Source organism: Muscardinus avellanarius, assembly GCF_963383645.1.
Source record: "Muscardinus avellanarius genome assembly, chromosome: 15".
NCBI lineage: Eukaryota > Metazoa > Chordata > Mammalia > Rodentia > Gliridae > Muscardinus > Muscardinus avellanarius.
The window spans coordinates 50,676,584-50,691,881 of NC_137801.1; the positions used below are offsets into that span (position 1 = coordinate 50,676,584).

At 39.6% G+C, this 15,298-nt stretch overlaps 2 protein-coding genes across 7 annotated transcripts in view; both read right to left on the bottom strand.

The window, feature by feature from the left end:
• The window catches only part of PPP4R3B (protein phosphatase 4 regulatory subunit 3B), a gene marked incomplete at both ends in the record, with an annotated part of 73,331 nt that extends 66,196 nt beyond the window's left edge, over nt 1–7,135 (bottom strand). For all 6 annotated transcript variants that reach the window (XM_080711833.1, XM_080711831.1, XM_080711830.1 and 3 more), the window contains 2 exons: nt 5,260–5,315; nt 6,994–7,135. In XM_080711833.1, the coding sequence (XP_080567959.1) occupies nt 5,260–5,315; nt 6,994–7,135 (198 nt within the window). The remainder of the gene's footprint in view (nt 1–5,259; nt 5,316–6,993) is intronic.
• Nucleotides 7,136–12,964: 5,829 nt separating this feature from the next.
• Nucleotides 12,965–15,298, bottom strand: part of PNPT1 (polyribonucleotide nucleotidyltransferase 1) — a gene marked incomplete at both ends in the record, with an annotated part of 53,291 nt that continues 50,957 nt past the window's right edge. The window contains 2 exons of the mRNA XM_080710997.1: nt 12,965–13,123; nt 13,961–14,008. Coding sequence (XP_080567123.1) covers nt 12,965–13,123; nt 13,961–14,008 — 207 coding nt within the window. The remainder of the gene's footprint in view (nt 13,124–13,960; nt 14,009–15,298) is intronic.

Genomic DNA, 15,298 nt, shown 5'->3' on the forward strand with positions numbered 1-15,298 from the left:
ATTGTACAAATCTCTGTCTTAAATACTCACTAGTCCATCCCCACAATAATTCTCAGGTTCCACCCCTTAATATCTTAAATTTTATTAGACTAGTTTAATTAAGACATAATACGATACCACTTTCACCTCTATCTTCACTTCAACTATATTCTTATAATGAAAACCTAGAATATCCTTAATTTTTTTGTATGTGTGGTGCTAGGGATTGAACCTAGTGGCATTCTGCCTCTGAGCCACACCCTCAACCCATTATATTTTTTATTTGGAAACAGCATGTCCCTAAATTACTGACAGACTTGCTAAGTTGCTTGAGGCTGTCTTCAAACCTGTGATCCTATCTCAGCCTCCCAAGCACTGGGTTTAGTGGTGTGTGCTACCACACCTACCTGAATATATTTAATGTTAATCTTGCAGGAGAGGATATGAAAAAGTCACATGTTGAATACCTAACCCCACTTCCCACTTCCTTACTGAGTCTGTTCTCTGCTGGGAAAGACAATACATTTTCCTGGTTCTTGAGCCTTTCCAGCTACTTTTTTTCCCCCCCCCGGTACTAGGGATGGAACCCAGGGGAATTCTACCTTTGAGCTACACCCCCATTTTGTATTCATTTTGACACAAGGCCTCACTAAGTAGCTAAGCCTGGCCATAAACCTGAGATCCTCCTGTCTCAGCTTCCCAAGTACTGGGATTACAAGCATGTGTAACCACACCTGGCTTTTATTCTTCTTCTTTATTGGCTGATTTATTTATTCTTCTCCCTGATTACCAAAACCTAATCCATCAGCATGCCCTGTCAAGTCTAACCTCAAAATACATCTCAAAATTATCTACCTCTGTCAACATCATCCTAATCCTAATGTAATCCATATGGTCAATGCTTGGACCATAAAGTAATTTCTCAACTAGTCTCACTTATTGCTTCTCTCCAATTTGACAGACTGATCCTATTAAGTATTTTGGATCTTGTAATTTCCCTGCTAAATCTCTTCAAAAGCTTTCAAGGTACATTCAGAAACTCCAAACCTGGGCCAGGCAAGGTAGTGCATGCCTATAATCCCTGTTACTCAGAAGCTGGAGGATTATGAGTTTAAAGCTCACCCAGACAACTTGGCAAAACTCTATCATAAAGTTTAAAGACACTGGGCCTGGTGGTGCATGCTTGTTATTTCAGTACTTGGGAGGCTGAGACAGGAGGACTATGGATTAACTACTTAGTGAGGCCCTCCACAACTTAGCCTCTTTCAATTAAACACACACACACACACACACACACACACACACACACACACACACACACACCCTAAGGGTGTACTTGGGAGGCTGAGACAGGAGGACTGTGGGTTAACTACTTAGTGAGGCCCTCCACAACTTAGCCTCTTTCAATTAAACACATACACACACCCCTAAGGGTGTAGCTTAGAGGTAGAATGCCCCTGGATTCAATTTTCAGTACTGGGAGAAAAAAAATTAAGAAGAAGAAAAATTTATTTTAAATAACAAAGGGCAAGCTGGACATGGTGGCAAATGCCAGCTTCAGCTACTTAGTGAGGCTCTCAGCAACTTAGACCCTATTTCCAAATAAAATATGAAATAGGTCTGGGAGTGTAGCCTGGAAATAGAGGGCCCCTGGGTTTCATCACCAATACTACCAAAAAAAATAAAATAAGAAAGGGCTGAGGATGTAGGTCAGTGGCAGAGCACTTGTGTGACATATATGAGGCCCCTGGGTTCAATCCTTAGTACTATCACGATATTAAGAAAATCCAGCCAGGCGTGGTGGCGCACGCTTGTAATCCCAGCATTCGGGAGGCTGAGACCTGGAGGATCGCAGTTCGCAGACAGCCTCAGCTACTTAGTGAGGCCCTCTGCAACTCAGTGAGACCCGGTTTCAAAATAAAGAATAAAAAATAGGGCAGGGGGTGTAGCTCGGAGGTCAAATGGCCCTGGGTTCCATCCCCAGACCTGAAAAAAAAAAAAAAAAATCCAAACTACTGAGCAACAAGACCACAAAAACTCTCAACCAGTTTTTACTGGATGAATGAATAAAAGTCGACATTTAAACAAGGCTCAGTCTTAAGGTGATTTTTTTCTTTTTCCCTGTACTTGGAGTGAAGCTTGTGGCTGGAGCTCTATCACTGAGATACACTGAGACTTAGAAATTACATTTACTTAAATGTCAATCTAAGTTCTTAAGGTAGCCAGGTGTGGTGGTGCATGCCTGTAATCCCAGTTTTGGGGAGGCTGAGAACATTGCTCTAACAAGGTTGCCCAGGCTGGCCTTCAACTTATGATTCTTCTGCCTCAGTGTCTAGAGCCACTAGAATTACAGATGTGTGCCACCGTAGCCCACAACTCTTACATCTTTTTCTTGATTTTTATCTAACCCCTCAAAGATCCCCTCCCTTTTGTGGTCCTGGGGGATTGAACCCAGAAGCATTCTACCTCCAAGCTTGAGGCTGGCCGCGAACCTGCATTCCTCCAGTCTCAGCCTCCAAGTAATGGGATTACAAGCGCGAGGCACCACACTTGGCTATGTGATGACTTTTAAATTAGAAACTCCTCTGCTAAACTACTACCCTACCACAAATACTTTTCCATTTATTTTACTATCATTTCAAAGCTTAAATGAAAATCCAGCAAGGCACAGGGCAGTATATCGTGGGCTATCATTTATGCCAACAAAAGAGAAAATATATGTGATTGTGTGCAGTTCTACTCACATATTCATGATACTCTAGGAAGATATATAAGAAACTGGTACTGAGTAGCTTTTATATTTTTTATTTTTTTGTGGTACTGAGGATTGAACCCAGGGTGTTCCAGTTCAGAGCTACACCACCAGCCCTATTTTGTTTTTAAACAGGGTCTAAGTTGCTGAGGCTCACTTTAAATCTGTGAGTCTCCTGTCTCAGTCTCCCAAATAGGATTAGAGAAGTGGGCCATCATACCTGACTCCGAGTTTTTCTTTTTCTGGTACTGGATTTGGAACCCAAGGGCTTTCTACCTCTGAGATACACTTCCAGACCTATTTTGTATTTTATTTGGAAACAGGGTCTAAGTTGCTGAGAGCTTCAGTAAATAGCTGAGGTTGGCTTCGGACCTGCATGATCCTCCTTCCTCATCCTCCCAAGTACTGGGATTACAAGAATACACCACCATGCCCGGCTGACTTTTTTTTTTTTTTAAATATATGCTAAAGAACGATCTTATAAATAAGCATTTTACCATAATATATTCTTTTCAATAATAACAACAGATAAAAGGTCATATGTACAACCTAAGAAGAATCCATACCAGAACTAAACCTGTCGGGAATTGCTTACAATTTAGTCACATTTAAGAAACAAATTTCTTTATAATAATCTTATATTCATGCAGATTAAGAGAAAAAAACAAGGTGTCAGTATTTAACCAAGCAAACACACAACACCCAAAAGTGACTATTTAGTAAATTCTGTGCAAAGAAAGAGTTATAAAGTATCTAAAGTAGCTGAGCTGAGCTTGGTGGCACACTCCTGTAATCTCAGTTCTTGGGAGGCTGAGACAGGAGGATCACAGGTTTGCAGCTAATCTCAGCACTTTAGTGAAGTCTTCCACAGTGTAGTGACACCCTGTTTCAAAATAAATAAAACAGGGCTGGAGTTGTAGCTTAGAGGTGGAATATTCTTGGATTCAAGCCCTGGTACCCCCCCCCCAAAACTAGTCTAAAGTATGGGAAACATCTTTATATTCAATTTATTCTTCACTAAAAACAATACTGACATTTTTAAGTAGAGGAAAAAGCTATTATTGAATACAATTTTTAAAAAAAATATGAAGAAATAATAAATATATTACATATATGATGGTTATTTAACAGTACAAGTATTTGTTGCTGGATATGCAAAATTTCATAGAAGAAAGTAGGCTTAATACTGTGAATATAATCCTAAAATAATGTTTTCCTTCAAAAATCTCTGCTATATTGACTTTACAGAACCACACACAGAAAATGGATATAATCCAAATGTCTAATAGGTATATATCATACATCAAAATACAAAATACAGTGTTAATAAGTCTGCATTGTTAACATGAATAAATCTTTAAATGAATGAAAAATCCAACTTGCAAAATACACGTAAGAATATAACATCAATTGTTTAAAGTTTAAACACAAAGGACTACATATTACAGATGCATACATAAGCAGAAAAGTTATAAAAGTATGTACAAAAAGAATATACATCAATTTCAGCAGAAGGTTACCTATGGGGAGGATAGAGAATGGATAGAATGGGATGAATACAAAGAGAGCTTTGGCTCCACCTACAATATTCAACAATACAGCTTTAAAATAAATAGGGCATAACGTCAACACTGTTAAATCTGATAGAGTTACAGACACTCATTATATTCTCTACTGTTCAATTCTAATGTATTTCATAATAAAAATTTAAACATTTAGAGAATGAAGAAAGCTGAATGACTACTAATATTTTCAGATTAAAAATTAGGAATGTTAAGACATAACAAGTTTTCCTTCCCAATGAGATGATAAATACAACAGAAATGTTACATAATTGACAATATATATATTTGTAAAGTCACTATATTAAAAATATACAAAAATTAAAGAAAAAAAAAACTTAAATGCTTCTACTTCAAAGCCAGGCGTGTTTGTAATACCAGTACTTGGGAGACTGAGACAGAAGGATCGCAGGTTTGAGGACAGCCTCAGCTAATAAGTGACGCCTTCCATAACTTAGCGAGACCCTGTTTCAAAAACAAAGAATAAAAAATAGGGTTGGGGATGTAGCTCAGATGTAGAAAGCCCCTGGGTTCAATCCCCAGTACCACAAAAAACAAAAAGAAAAATTTGTATTTCAAAATCTTTTACTCGAATCCAAGATTCTAATTTCATATTAACAGGCTTCCCTTGCAAAGTATCCCTCTGAATTGTCTCTGATGCTATTTCCTTCAAATGTGATTCAGAATAAAAAGAGGTAATGCACAGGCCATAGAAGAGATATGTTAGACTAATGAACATACTGTATTCTAATATAAACTAGCTGTGGCTCAATTTGAAAAAAATAATAAATTATTGCCAGTACAGAAACCTTTACTTTCTTAACCTCGAAGGAAAATGCACATGGTCTCTAACTTTATTTAGCAAAAGTGTTTTTCCTTGTTAAGAAAGCACTCCCATCTTTGTCAGATTAATACTTCCTTGATCACAGATGAAGTCTTTCAAATTAAAGATAAGCAATTACTTGCCTGTTGTTTCTGATATGCAGTGTTTGGATTTATCTTCGATTCCAAGAGTAATGACCCTAAAAGATTAAAAAAATATGTCTCAAATGATAAAAACTATTAATAAAAATTGAGAATACACATTAAAAATACTTTCATGTCTCTTTACTCTGAATATCTTAATGATTTTAATTCACATTTTCTCTCCAGGTTCAGGGTTCAAATTTAATTTAAAATATTTCATTCTACCCAGGTGCAGTGGTGTACAACTATAATCTCAATACTCAGGAGGCTAATACAGTCTGATCACAGATTTGAGGCTGGTCAGTGATTTAACAAAACCCTAAGCAAATTAGTGAGACCTTGTTCCAAAACAAAATATTAAAACGGCTGAAGGTGTAACTCAGTGGTAGAATGCCCCTGAATATAATCCCCAGTACCACAAACAATTTTTTTTTGGTCCTATCCCCACATACCCTTAAGGGGAAAAAAAATACACTTAAAATCAATATTCGGACCAATGTGAAGAGATGAGACAATTATTTAAATCTTATTAAGGTCTAAATGACCAGTTGAAGCCAAACTTTCTCTTAATACTAAGAACAAAAAGAACACTTTATGTAAAAACAAATGTCCCTGACTGCACAAGGGAAAGTGCAAGAATATACACTATGTCCAGAATAAATCTAAAGACTATTAATTTGCTATTATCTGCAAACATCAGTTACTTGGGGGGCGTTTGAGACAGAAGGATAGTAGGTTTGAGGCTAGCCTTGGCAGCAGAGCTGATACTTTCAAAATCAAAAAAGAAAATGGGGCTGGAAGGTTAGCTCAGAGGTAAAATGCCCCTGGATTCATTCCCCAGTACCTTCTCACCATACACAAAGGTTTTTTAAAAAAAATTTTTTTTTAATGCTTAGCTGGGTGTGGTGGTGTGTTCTTGTAATCCCAGTACTTGGGAGGGTGAAACAGGAGGATTGCAGGTTTGAAGGTGGCCTCAGTAACTTAAGTCTCTCAGCAACTCAGGGAGACCCTGTTTCCAAATAAAAAATAAAATAGGTCTGGGGGTGTAGCCTGGTGGTAGAATGCTCCTGGTTTCAAGTAACTCCTACGCAAGCTTCACACGACTTGCAAATTTATAAACTGTTTTGGTGCCCTAACTTGCTTAGACTGTGAAGTATCCGTTTTTTCATTGCATCCTCTGCAATTCAACCTGGAGGAATTTGATTGAAGTTGTTTGAGCTTGTGTGTGCACAGGTATCCTGGCAACAGTCTGCATTAGGGCCAGGAAAAGATGCCTTTTGGGTTTCCCCAGCACCTGAGGACTCTAACAATTGAAGACTGTTGCTTAAATCTAGGTTTTAAAAAAGGTGGCTGTCAAAAAAGTTTAACTAAACCTTTTGTAATAGATACATAATAGATAAAAATTTACTGAAGGGAGAGGAGTCGTCAGATCCCCAGGGGTAGCAGATCACTGTCTAGTGTATTGCTACTTGCTCTCTACTTTCTCACATTGTAAACTTCTTTGGAGGGACTGGAAAGGAAGGGGTCAAATCCTTAATAGCGATGAGAGGCGGGGGAAGAGAGAACCTGCGTCTGACTGAGGGCAAATCCACGCAAAGTAGTTTTTACCATACAGAAGAGCAGGCTCAAGATCAATGCACCTTCTGAAGCGGTGATGGTAAAAGAAACCGGGGCCAGGACTTAAGCCGCAGGCTGTACCCCAAACGAAGATTATTACCATCCCCAAAACCTTACCGTCGGACTCTGCCCGAACCAGCAGCGACATTCCCTTGAGCTCCTCCACATAGGTGGAGGAGACGTGCCCGGTGCCTCGGTCGTCCCATTGCCGGTCTTCGTTCAGGGTATAGACCTTCACTCGCCTGCGTGTATCCGACATGGTGGCTGCTGTCCTCACCGCTCCGGCCGCCGCCTCCTCGCTCCCCTGCCCGCGACCCTCACTCTTGAGAGACGATGGCTGCAGTGGCGGCGGTGTTGGCGGCGGCGGCTCTGGAGAGGCCCGAGTTCACCATGGCTCCAAAGGTTCAGCCGCGAGAAGGGGTGACTAGAGCCAGCGAGACGCCTCCGCTCGCTGCCCCCGACACCTTCACTTCACCACCCCACCCTCCCCTCCCTTTCCCCCCAGAGCTTGCTTGCGCTCCCGCCGCCGCCGCCGCCGCCGCCGCTGCGGCAACTACTACAGATCCGCCATCTTGTAACCCGACTCTCTGTCTTTCTCTTCCTCCTCCTGCAGGCTCGCACGGGCTGGCCTAGCAGGGGCTACGGCGGCCGACGAGCCCCACGCAAGGCGCCTCTGCCTCTGCACGCGCCTCCCGGACCGGAATGCTCGGCACTCTCGCGAGACGCACGCGACGTAGGTGGGCGGGCCTAAGCAGGACTTCCTCCTCTTTCGGCCCCGCCTCCGGGCGCCCGCGAGCTTCCGGTCCCCGCCGCGAGACGTGTGTCTGTGGAAGGCGGCGGGGTGGGAATTGGAGTTCGTCATCTGACACCCCTGACACCCCAGCAGGCGACTAGCTCGGCAGCTCAGCTCTGAGGAAAACGCAAAGCCAACCCGAGAAGCAGGCAGCCTCGAGCAGGGCTAACCCTGACCAAAAGGGCAGGAAATGTACTCCTTTATGGAAACTCCTCTCCCCAGCCAGAATTTAAGCCAACTTCAGAGAACACAAAGGAGCGGTGAGCCCTTTCGGCCAAACCAACACTCGTTACAGAAACATTTGCAGATCCGTGTCTGTCCCTGTCACCTGTAACTTCACCTGTAACTTAAGATCGCCAAGAGATACGCGTGCCCTACGAGAGTGTTGACAATTTTATATTTCCCGCCAAATCGTTTTTTAAACGTTTAGTAGTTGGTCACGGGAAAGCTTCGTTTCTGCTTCGTTGTGTTGGTAACCTCGGAAAAGAAATGTGTAGATACGATGAAGTGGGGGAGAAGAAATGTGCAGATAAGATGAAGTGAGCTACCATCCTACCCCATCAGAGCGGTCTTGGTATCTTCGAATTTCTCTTGCGAACGTTCAAGTTTTCACACCTTGCTCAGTGGATACAAGTCACGCTTTGGGCTATAGTAGCAGGTCGTTTATTTAAATCCCTTAGTCGTTCTTTAACACAGACCCTCAACTAGTAACCCTGCCTCTTGTTTCAAGCAGGTTAGCCAGAAAGGTGGAAACCGGGAAGGTGCGTACACACTTTGACCCTGCAGTGCATTTTGGGAGTTGTAGTCACTACTAATCAATGTGCTTAATGTTTAAGCAGAGCCGTGCAAACACTTACCGGTCATCTAAATGGTGGGACTGTGTCTTACACACAGCAGGCCCCTGGTAAATAAGTAAGTAAATAAATAATAAAAAAATTATAAACTGGGCGTGGTGGCACACGCTTGTAATCACAAAATTGGGAGGCTGAAACAGGAGGATCACAGGTACGTGGCCAGCCTCAGCTCCTTGGTGAGGTCCTCTGCAATTTAGTGAGACCCTGTTTCCAAATAAAGAATATAAAATTGGGTTGGGGTGTAGCTCGGAGGTAGAATGCTCCTGGGTTCAATTTGTAGTTTTGTAAAAAAAAAAAAATCTAATTTTGAAATTTTGATTTAATCCGGGCGTGGTGCACGCTTGTAATCCCAACATTTGGGTGGCTGAGACCAGAGGATCACGGTTCGCAGACAGCCTCAGATGCTTAGTGAGGCCCTTCGCAACTCAGTGAGACCTTGTTTCAAAATAAAGAATAAAAAAAAAAAAAAAAAATTGGGCGGAGGGTGTAGCTCGGAGGTCGAATGCCTCTGGGTTTCATCCCCAGACCCACACACACACAAAATTTTTTTGGTTTTATACCTTTTTTTGGGGGGTATATTGTGCTGAATCCAGAGGCTTTCTACCTCTGATCTACACCCTCAGCCCCTTTTATTATTATTTTTTTACATTGAAACAGGGTATCTAAACTACTTAGGGCCTCGCTAAGTTGCCCAGGTTGATCTCAAACCTGTGATCTGCCTGTCTTGGCCTCTCAACTACCGTAATTACATGCTACTATGCCGGACTATTGCTCATTTGTGAGTTTTATTATTTTTTTAAATAAATTTAAAAGTTTTTTTTTTTTTTGCGGTACTGGGGATGAAACCCAGGGACATTCTACCTCCGTCCTACACCTCCAGTCTTATTTTTTATTCATTTTGAAACAGGGTCTCACTGAGTTGCAAAGGCCTCACTTAGTAGTACCTGTCCTCTAATCGAGATCCTCCTGTCTCAGCCTCCCAAATGCTGGGATTACAAGCGTGTCCCCAACACACTTGGCAGAAAGTTTTTTAAATGGTCACCCTCTAATTTTTTTGCCCTTCCCCATCCTTTTAAATCTCATCACATTAGGACCTCCAGGGCTGTTGAGAATAATAGTGGTGATTCTTGCTTATGAATCTATATCCATGTTGATTCTATATTATGTGTGTTTCTAATTTCTGATAGATACTACTTAACGAAGTTAAGAACATTTCCTTTGGGAGGTTGAGATAGGAAGATTGCAGGTTCAAAGCCAGCCTCAGCAACATAGCAAGGCTCTCAGAAACCTAGTGAGACCGTGTTTTGAAATAAATAAATAAATTGGGCTGGGGCACAGCTTGGAGGTAGAATGCTTCTAGGTTCAATCTCTAGTACAAAAAGAAGAAAGAAAAATTCCTAATCTTCCAAGCTTTCCAAAAGTGCATTTATTTATTTATTTATTTTTTGCCATATCAGGGATGGAACCCAGGGGCATTGTACCTCTGAGCTATACCCCCAGTACTATTGTTTTTGTCTTTTTTTTTTTTAATTTTGTCAAACAGGGTCTCACTGAGTTGTGAAGGGCCTAAGTAGCTGAGGCTGTCTGCTAACCTCGATCCTCCGGTCTCTGCCTCCTGAATGCTGGGATTACAATCGTGTGCCATCATGCCCGGCTCACATTAAATTTTATAAAGCACCTAATTATGTAGTTTTCCTCAATATTTTATTAAGCTATTTATGTTTTCATAAATGATAGTAATCTACATGTTTTATACTTTTATTTTTATTTTTATTTTTTTTGGTGTGTGGTATTGAATCCAGGGTGCTCTATCACTGAGTAGTGACACACAGGCCCTGTTATTATTTTTTACTTTGAAACAGGGTCTGGCTACCTTGATGAGGTTGTTCTCAAGCATGTGACCTTCCTGTCTAAGCATCCAAAGGATTACAGCTGTGCACTGCCAACCCCGAGTATTGCTTTTATTTATTTTTATTTTATTTTGAAGTATTGGGGATGGAATCAAGGGGCAGGTGTGTTCTACCTCCAAGCGACACCCCCAGCCCTATTTTTATTCTTTATTTTGAAACAGGGTCTCACTCAGTTGCAAAGAGCCTCAGATAGTAGTATCTGAGGTTGTCCTCGAACCAGAATGCTCTTGTCCCAGCCTTCCAAATGCTGGGATTACAAGCATACACCACCACACCCGGCTTAAGTACTGGCTATTTTTCACTGCTTCCTAGTATATGCAGAACAAAGGTTAGAGAATTAAGTCTAATATTATAAAATATTTCCACAATCTGACCTCCACTTAGTCCATCATCCACTGACAAAACTGTTTCTATTCTACAAAGTGCCTTTCCCTTTTATAATCATCGCTTCATGCCCAGCTCAAATGCAAACCTTACTCTATATTAAAACTCAATTCAAATTTCTCTTAGAAACTTTCACATTTTTTTTTTCATTTAGAATTAACTTATTCTCTTCCCTTTCCCCCTAATTTTTTGAGAGATGGTCTTAATCTTGTTGCCTGGGCTGACCTCAAACTCCTGTTCAAGTGGTCTTGACTTAGCCTCTTCAATGGCTTGAATTACAGGTGCATGCCACCATACCTAGCCCACATTATTTTATAACATGACTTTTTTAAAGTTTCACTAGAGTGTCTGAACAATCCATCTTTCATTAATTAGTAACTCTGTATTAAACTATATTTTAACTCCTGAAGGAAAAAATATGCACACTGTAGTACTGTTCCTAATAGCTTAAATTTTTATTACATTAACAGTAATTTTGTGAACTACCATTATTTTAATATATTAGATCTCATTGTCCTCACAATCCTCAGGCATAATTATTTCTTTTCCTTCCACATTCTGCCCACACCCACTTCTCGTTGGACTAATCTGAGTATATTCACTATCTGTATAATTGCTCACATATTATTATTATTTTTGTGTGATACTGGGGATGGAACCCAGGGGAATTCTACCTCCAAGCCACACATCCAGCCCTATTTTCATTCTTTTATTTTGAAACAAGGTCTCGCTGGGTGTGGTGGCACACGCTTGTAATCCCAGCATTTGGGAGGCTGAGACCAAAGGATCTCTGTTCTCGGACAGCCTCAGCTATTTAGTGAGGCCCTCCGCAACTTAGTGAGACCCTGTTTAAAAATAAAGAATAAAAAATAGGGCAGGGGGTGCAGCTTGGAGGTCGAATGCCCCTGGGTTCCATCTACAGACCCATAAAAAAAACAAAAGAAACAAGGTCTCACTGAGTTGCAAAGGGCCTAAGTAATAGCTTAAGGAACCAGATCCTCCTGTCTCAGCCTCAAGAATGCTGGGATTTCAAGCATGCAGGGCTATTTACATAAATTTTAGAAATAAATTACCTCATTTTAGTGAAAGTCCTATTTATAAGATTTACCAGTATGTTTATTTAACTATTTAACTATTTGAAAAGCTGAGGCCAGCTCTGAACCTGAGATCCTCCTGTCTAAGCCTTGCAAGTACTGGGATTTCAAGAGTGCGCCACCATGCCCGACCTTGACCCATTTTAAAGTGAGAACATCGCAGGTTTGAGGACAGCCTTATCTACATAGGCCCTCTGTAACTTACTGAGACCTTGTTTCAAAGTAAGGAATAAAAAAATAAAAGTTTGAACTGGGGTATAGTTCAGCGGTAGAATGTCCCTGGTTTCAATCCATAGTACTGCAAATAAATAAACAATAAAATGAGTTCAATTAGCTCTCTCGCTGGGCATGGTGGCACATGCTCATAATCCCAGAGCTTGGGAGGTTGAGACAGGAGGATCACGCAGGTTTGAAGCCAGCTTCACCTACTTAGTGAGGCTCTCAGCAAGTTAGTGATACCCTGTTTCCAAATAAAATACAAAATAGGTCTGGGAGTGTAGCCCAAAAGTAGAAAGCCTCTGGTTTCGATACCCAGAACAACAAAAAAAAAAAGCTCTCTCAACTATCTGTTGATTACTTTTAAGGACTAGGCTCTGGCTTTATAAATGGCAAGCTCCAGTTTGTGAATCAGTAAAAGATAATGAGTTGTTGGACAAAGTGGTGAGCCCTGAGATGAATAAGGAAAACTGTCATTACTGCATTGAAAGAAGAAAATTAAGATATAAAGAAAGAGATTATGATAGTGTATGCGAGCTATTATGTGATCTATTATTTCTGAGTTTTTCAGATATTTTAGAATGACAGGGACAAAAGGGTAATCTTTCCTAAGTTATATAAATGGTTTACTTTTAATAATAAATATATATTGATTTATAATGTAAAGAATAAATCAATGCAAGATTACTCTTGAAATAAAAAGGCACATGTAAATGAATATTTTATTACAAATAATTAGAGTATATTCATACTATATATAAATCTACACATTAGCAGATATGCCTAAAATTTTGCTCTATAGAATATCACCCTAGAATTCTCTTTAAAAAAAAAAAATCACGGGGAAGAATTGGATGATGACTGTGAAATAGGTTCTCCCATTACAATACTGTTTCTGTCATTTAGAGTTTTAACAACAGTTGTAGCTGGAGACTGAAGCACTTTACGAGAAAGCCTCATTCTTCCATCAGCTGGATCACGTCCGAAGTATTTCACCTATATTAAAAAAAAATAGATTTATCTTAATTTAGCAAGACCCTATTTCAAATGCATTCTGGACCTAACTGTGCTACAAATTATACATGATTATACTCAGATCACTTAGAGTTTCACTACTGCTCAAGGAACCATCACACTTGAGTTTATTTGGCTTTCCTGTGGAAAATGAAAGGGGGGAAAGTAGCAGACTTAAAAGTCCCGTCTGATGCAAAAACCTTAAACAGAGACATTATGTCTTAGTTCTCATCTTTCCCCGGAGACTACTTGAACAATGGGACTACAGATTGGGAATAATCTAGTGGCCTTAGTTACTCAGGTCATGGGTATTAGGTATAACTGGAACAGAAGATGGCACAGTCAAAAAACCCAGATCAGCAATGACTTCATCTACCCATAAAGGACTACAAAAAATGGTTCAATTTTGTTATCAAAATTCTAGGCCTAAGCAACATGGCTCTTATCTACCTCAAATATTTTTAAATCTCAGGTAGTGGGTAAACAAAGTCTGAACTCCTCAAAGATGACATTCAGAGATTCCAAAAAAATTGTCAGAGTTCTACAAATTACTGAGTCTGCACAGACAACAGGCTCATGTAGTTTTTCAAAGCTCTAAAGATGGCCACTGCTTTAGCTATACTGTAAACTCCTTCAGAAAGAATTGTGTCCAAAATCCTTAATGAATCTGTATAAGCAATCCTAACATTAAAAAGAATACTTATACATAGTATCAATCATAGATGTTAATTCTGTTTTTTCAACTTATTTTTTGAAAATAACAATTGCAAGTTTAAAGACAAGTTAGAACTTTAAGGCTAAAAAGGTAAAAATAGGTACCTGAATTTCTTGACCAACTTCTAATCCTAGGGCAGTGGGATGTTTGATCTGAAGAAAAACATATTAATCTATTAATTGTGTATGATTACCTAATATCCATGCAAGTACACATTTTTATTTGCCAAGTGGACAAAAGCTTTATTTGTTTTTCTGATTATAAAATCTGTTCATTAGGCACAGTGAGGCATACTTGTAATCCGAGCTGTTTGATAGGCTATTGCAGGAAAACCACACATTCAGGGCTAGCTTGGGCAATTTATTTTTGTCTCAAAATTTATCTTGTCTCAAAATAAAATTTAATAAAAAGGGCTAGAGGTCAGGCATGGTCATGTAAGCTTGTAATCCCAGTACTTGGGAGGCTGAGAGAGGAGGATCTCAGGTTTGCAGCCAGCCTCAGCTACTTAGTGAGGCCCTCAACAATTTAATGAGAACCTGTTTCAAAATAAAGAATAACAAGTAGGGCTGGGAGTATAATTCAGAGGAAGAATGCCCCTGGGCTCTATCCCTAGTTCTGCAAAAAAAAAAAAAAAAGTAGTGGAGTGCTTGCCTAGCATGTATGATGCCCTGATTTCAATCCCCAGTATCCCTCACCCCCAAATCTGTTAATTATGAAGACTTAAAACAATCTAAAAGTATTGAATAAAGTAAAAATTGTCCAAATGCCCTCTAATTATAGATAACTACTGGCACCACTTCAATGAGTATTACTACAAATCTCTAGTATATCATGTACTGTATTTATAAAAATGGGCCCTTCTGTGTTTGTTTTATATTTGCTCATTTTTCATTCAACAATAACATTACAAAGACCTTCATATATATAAAGGATTATAGGAAAGTATTCAAACTATTTATTTAATCAATCCCTTAAAAAAGGACATTTTATTTTTTTTTGTACTAGGGATTAAACCCAGGAGCAGGTTCTCCTATGAACTACACTCAAGCCCTATTTTATCTTTTGTTTCAAAACAAGGTCTAAGTTTCTGAGGCTGGTCACAAACCTGAGATCCTCCTGTCTCAGCCTCCCAAGTACTGGATTATAACCATTTGATACCATGCCCAGCTTTTTAGTTTATCTTAAATTCCGGTATTGCAAGCATTCATGATTGGTGAAGCTAGGTGAAAGGTTTCTGAGTATTCAGTGTACTATTCTTTAAACATTTTGTAGCTTTGAATTTTTCAAAATAAAAAGTTAAAAAACAAGTTGTAGTGTTATAATGATCATTTATTCATTTACATTATTTAATACCATAATGAAGTCCTACATGTGAAACTTCTAGACATTTCCCAAACACCTCTAATAATTTTGTCTCAATTTACATTCCTATCAACAGTATC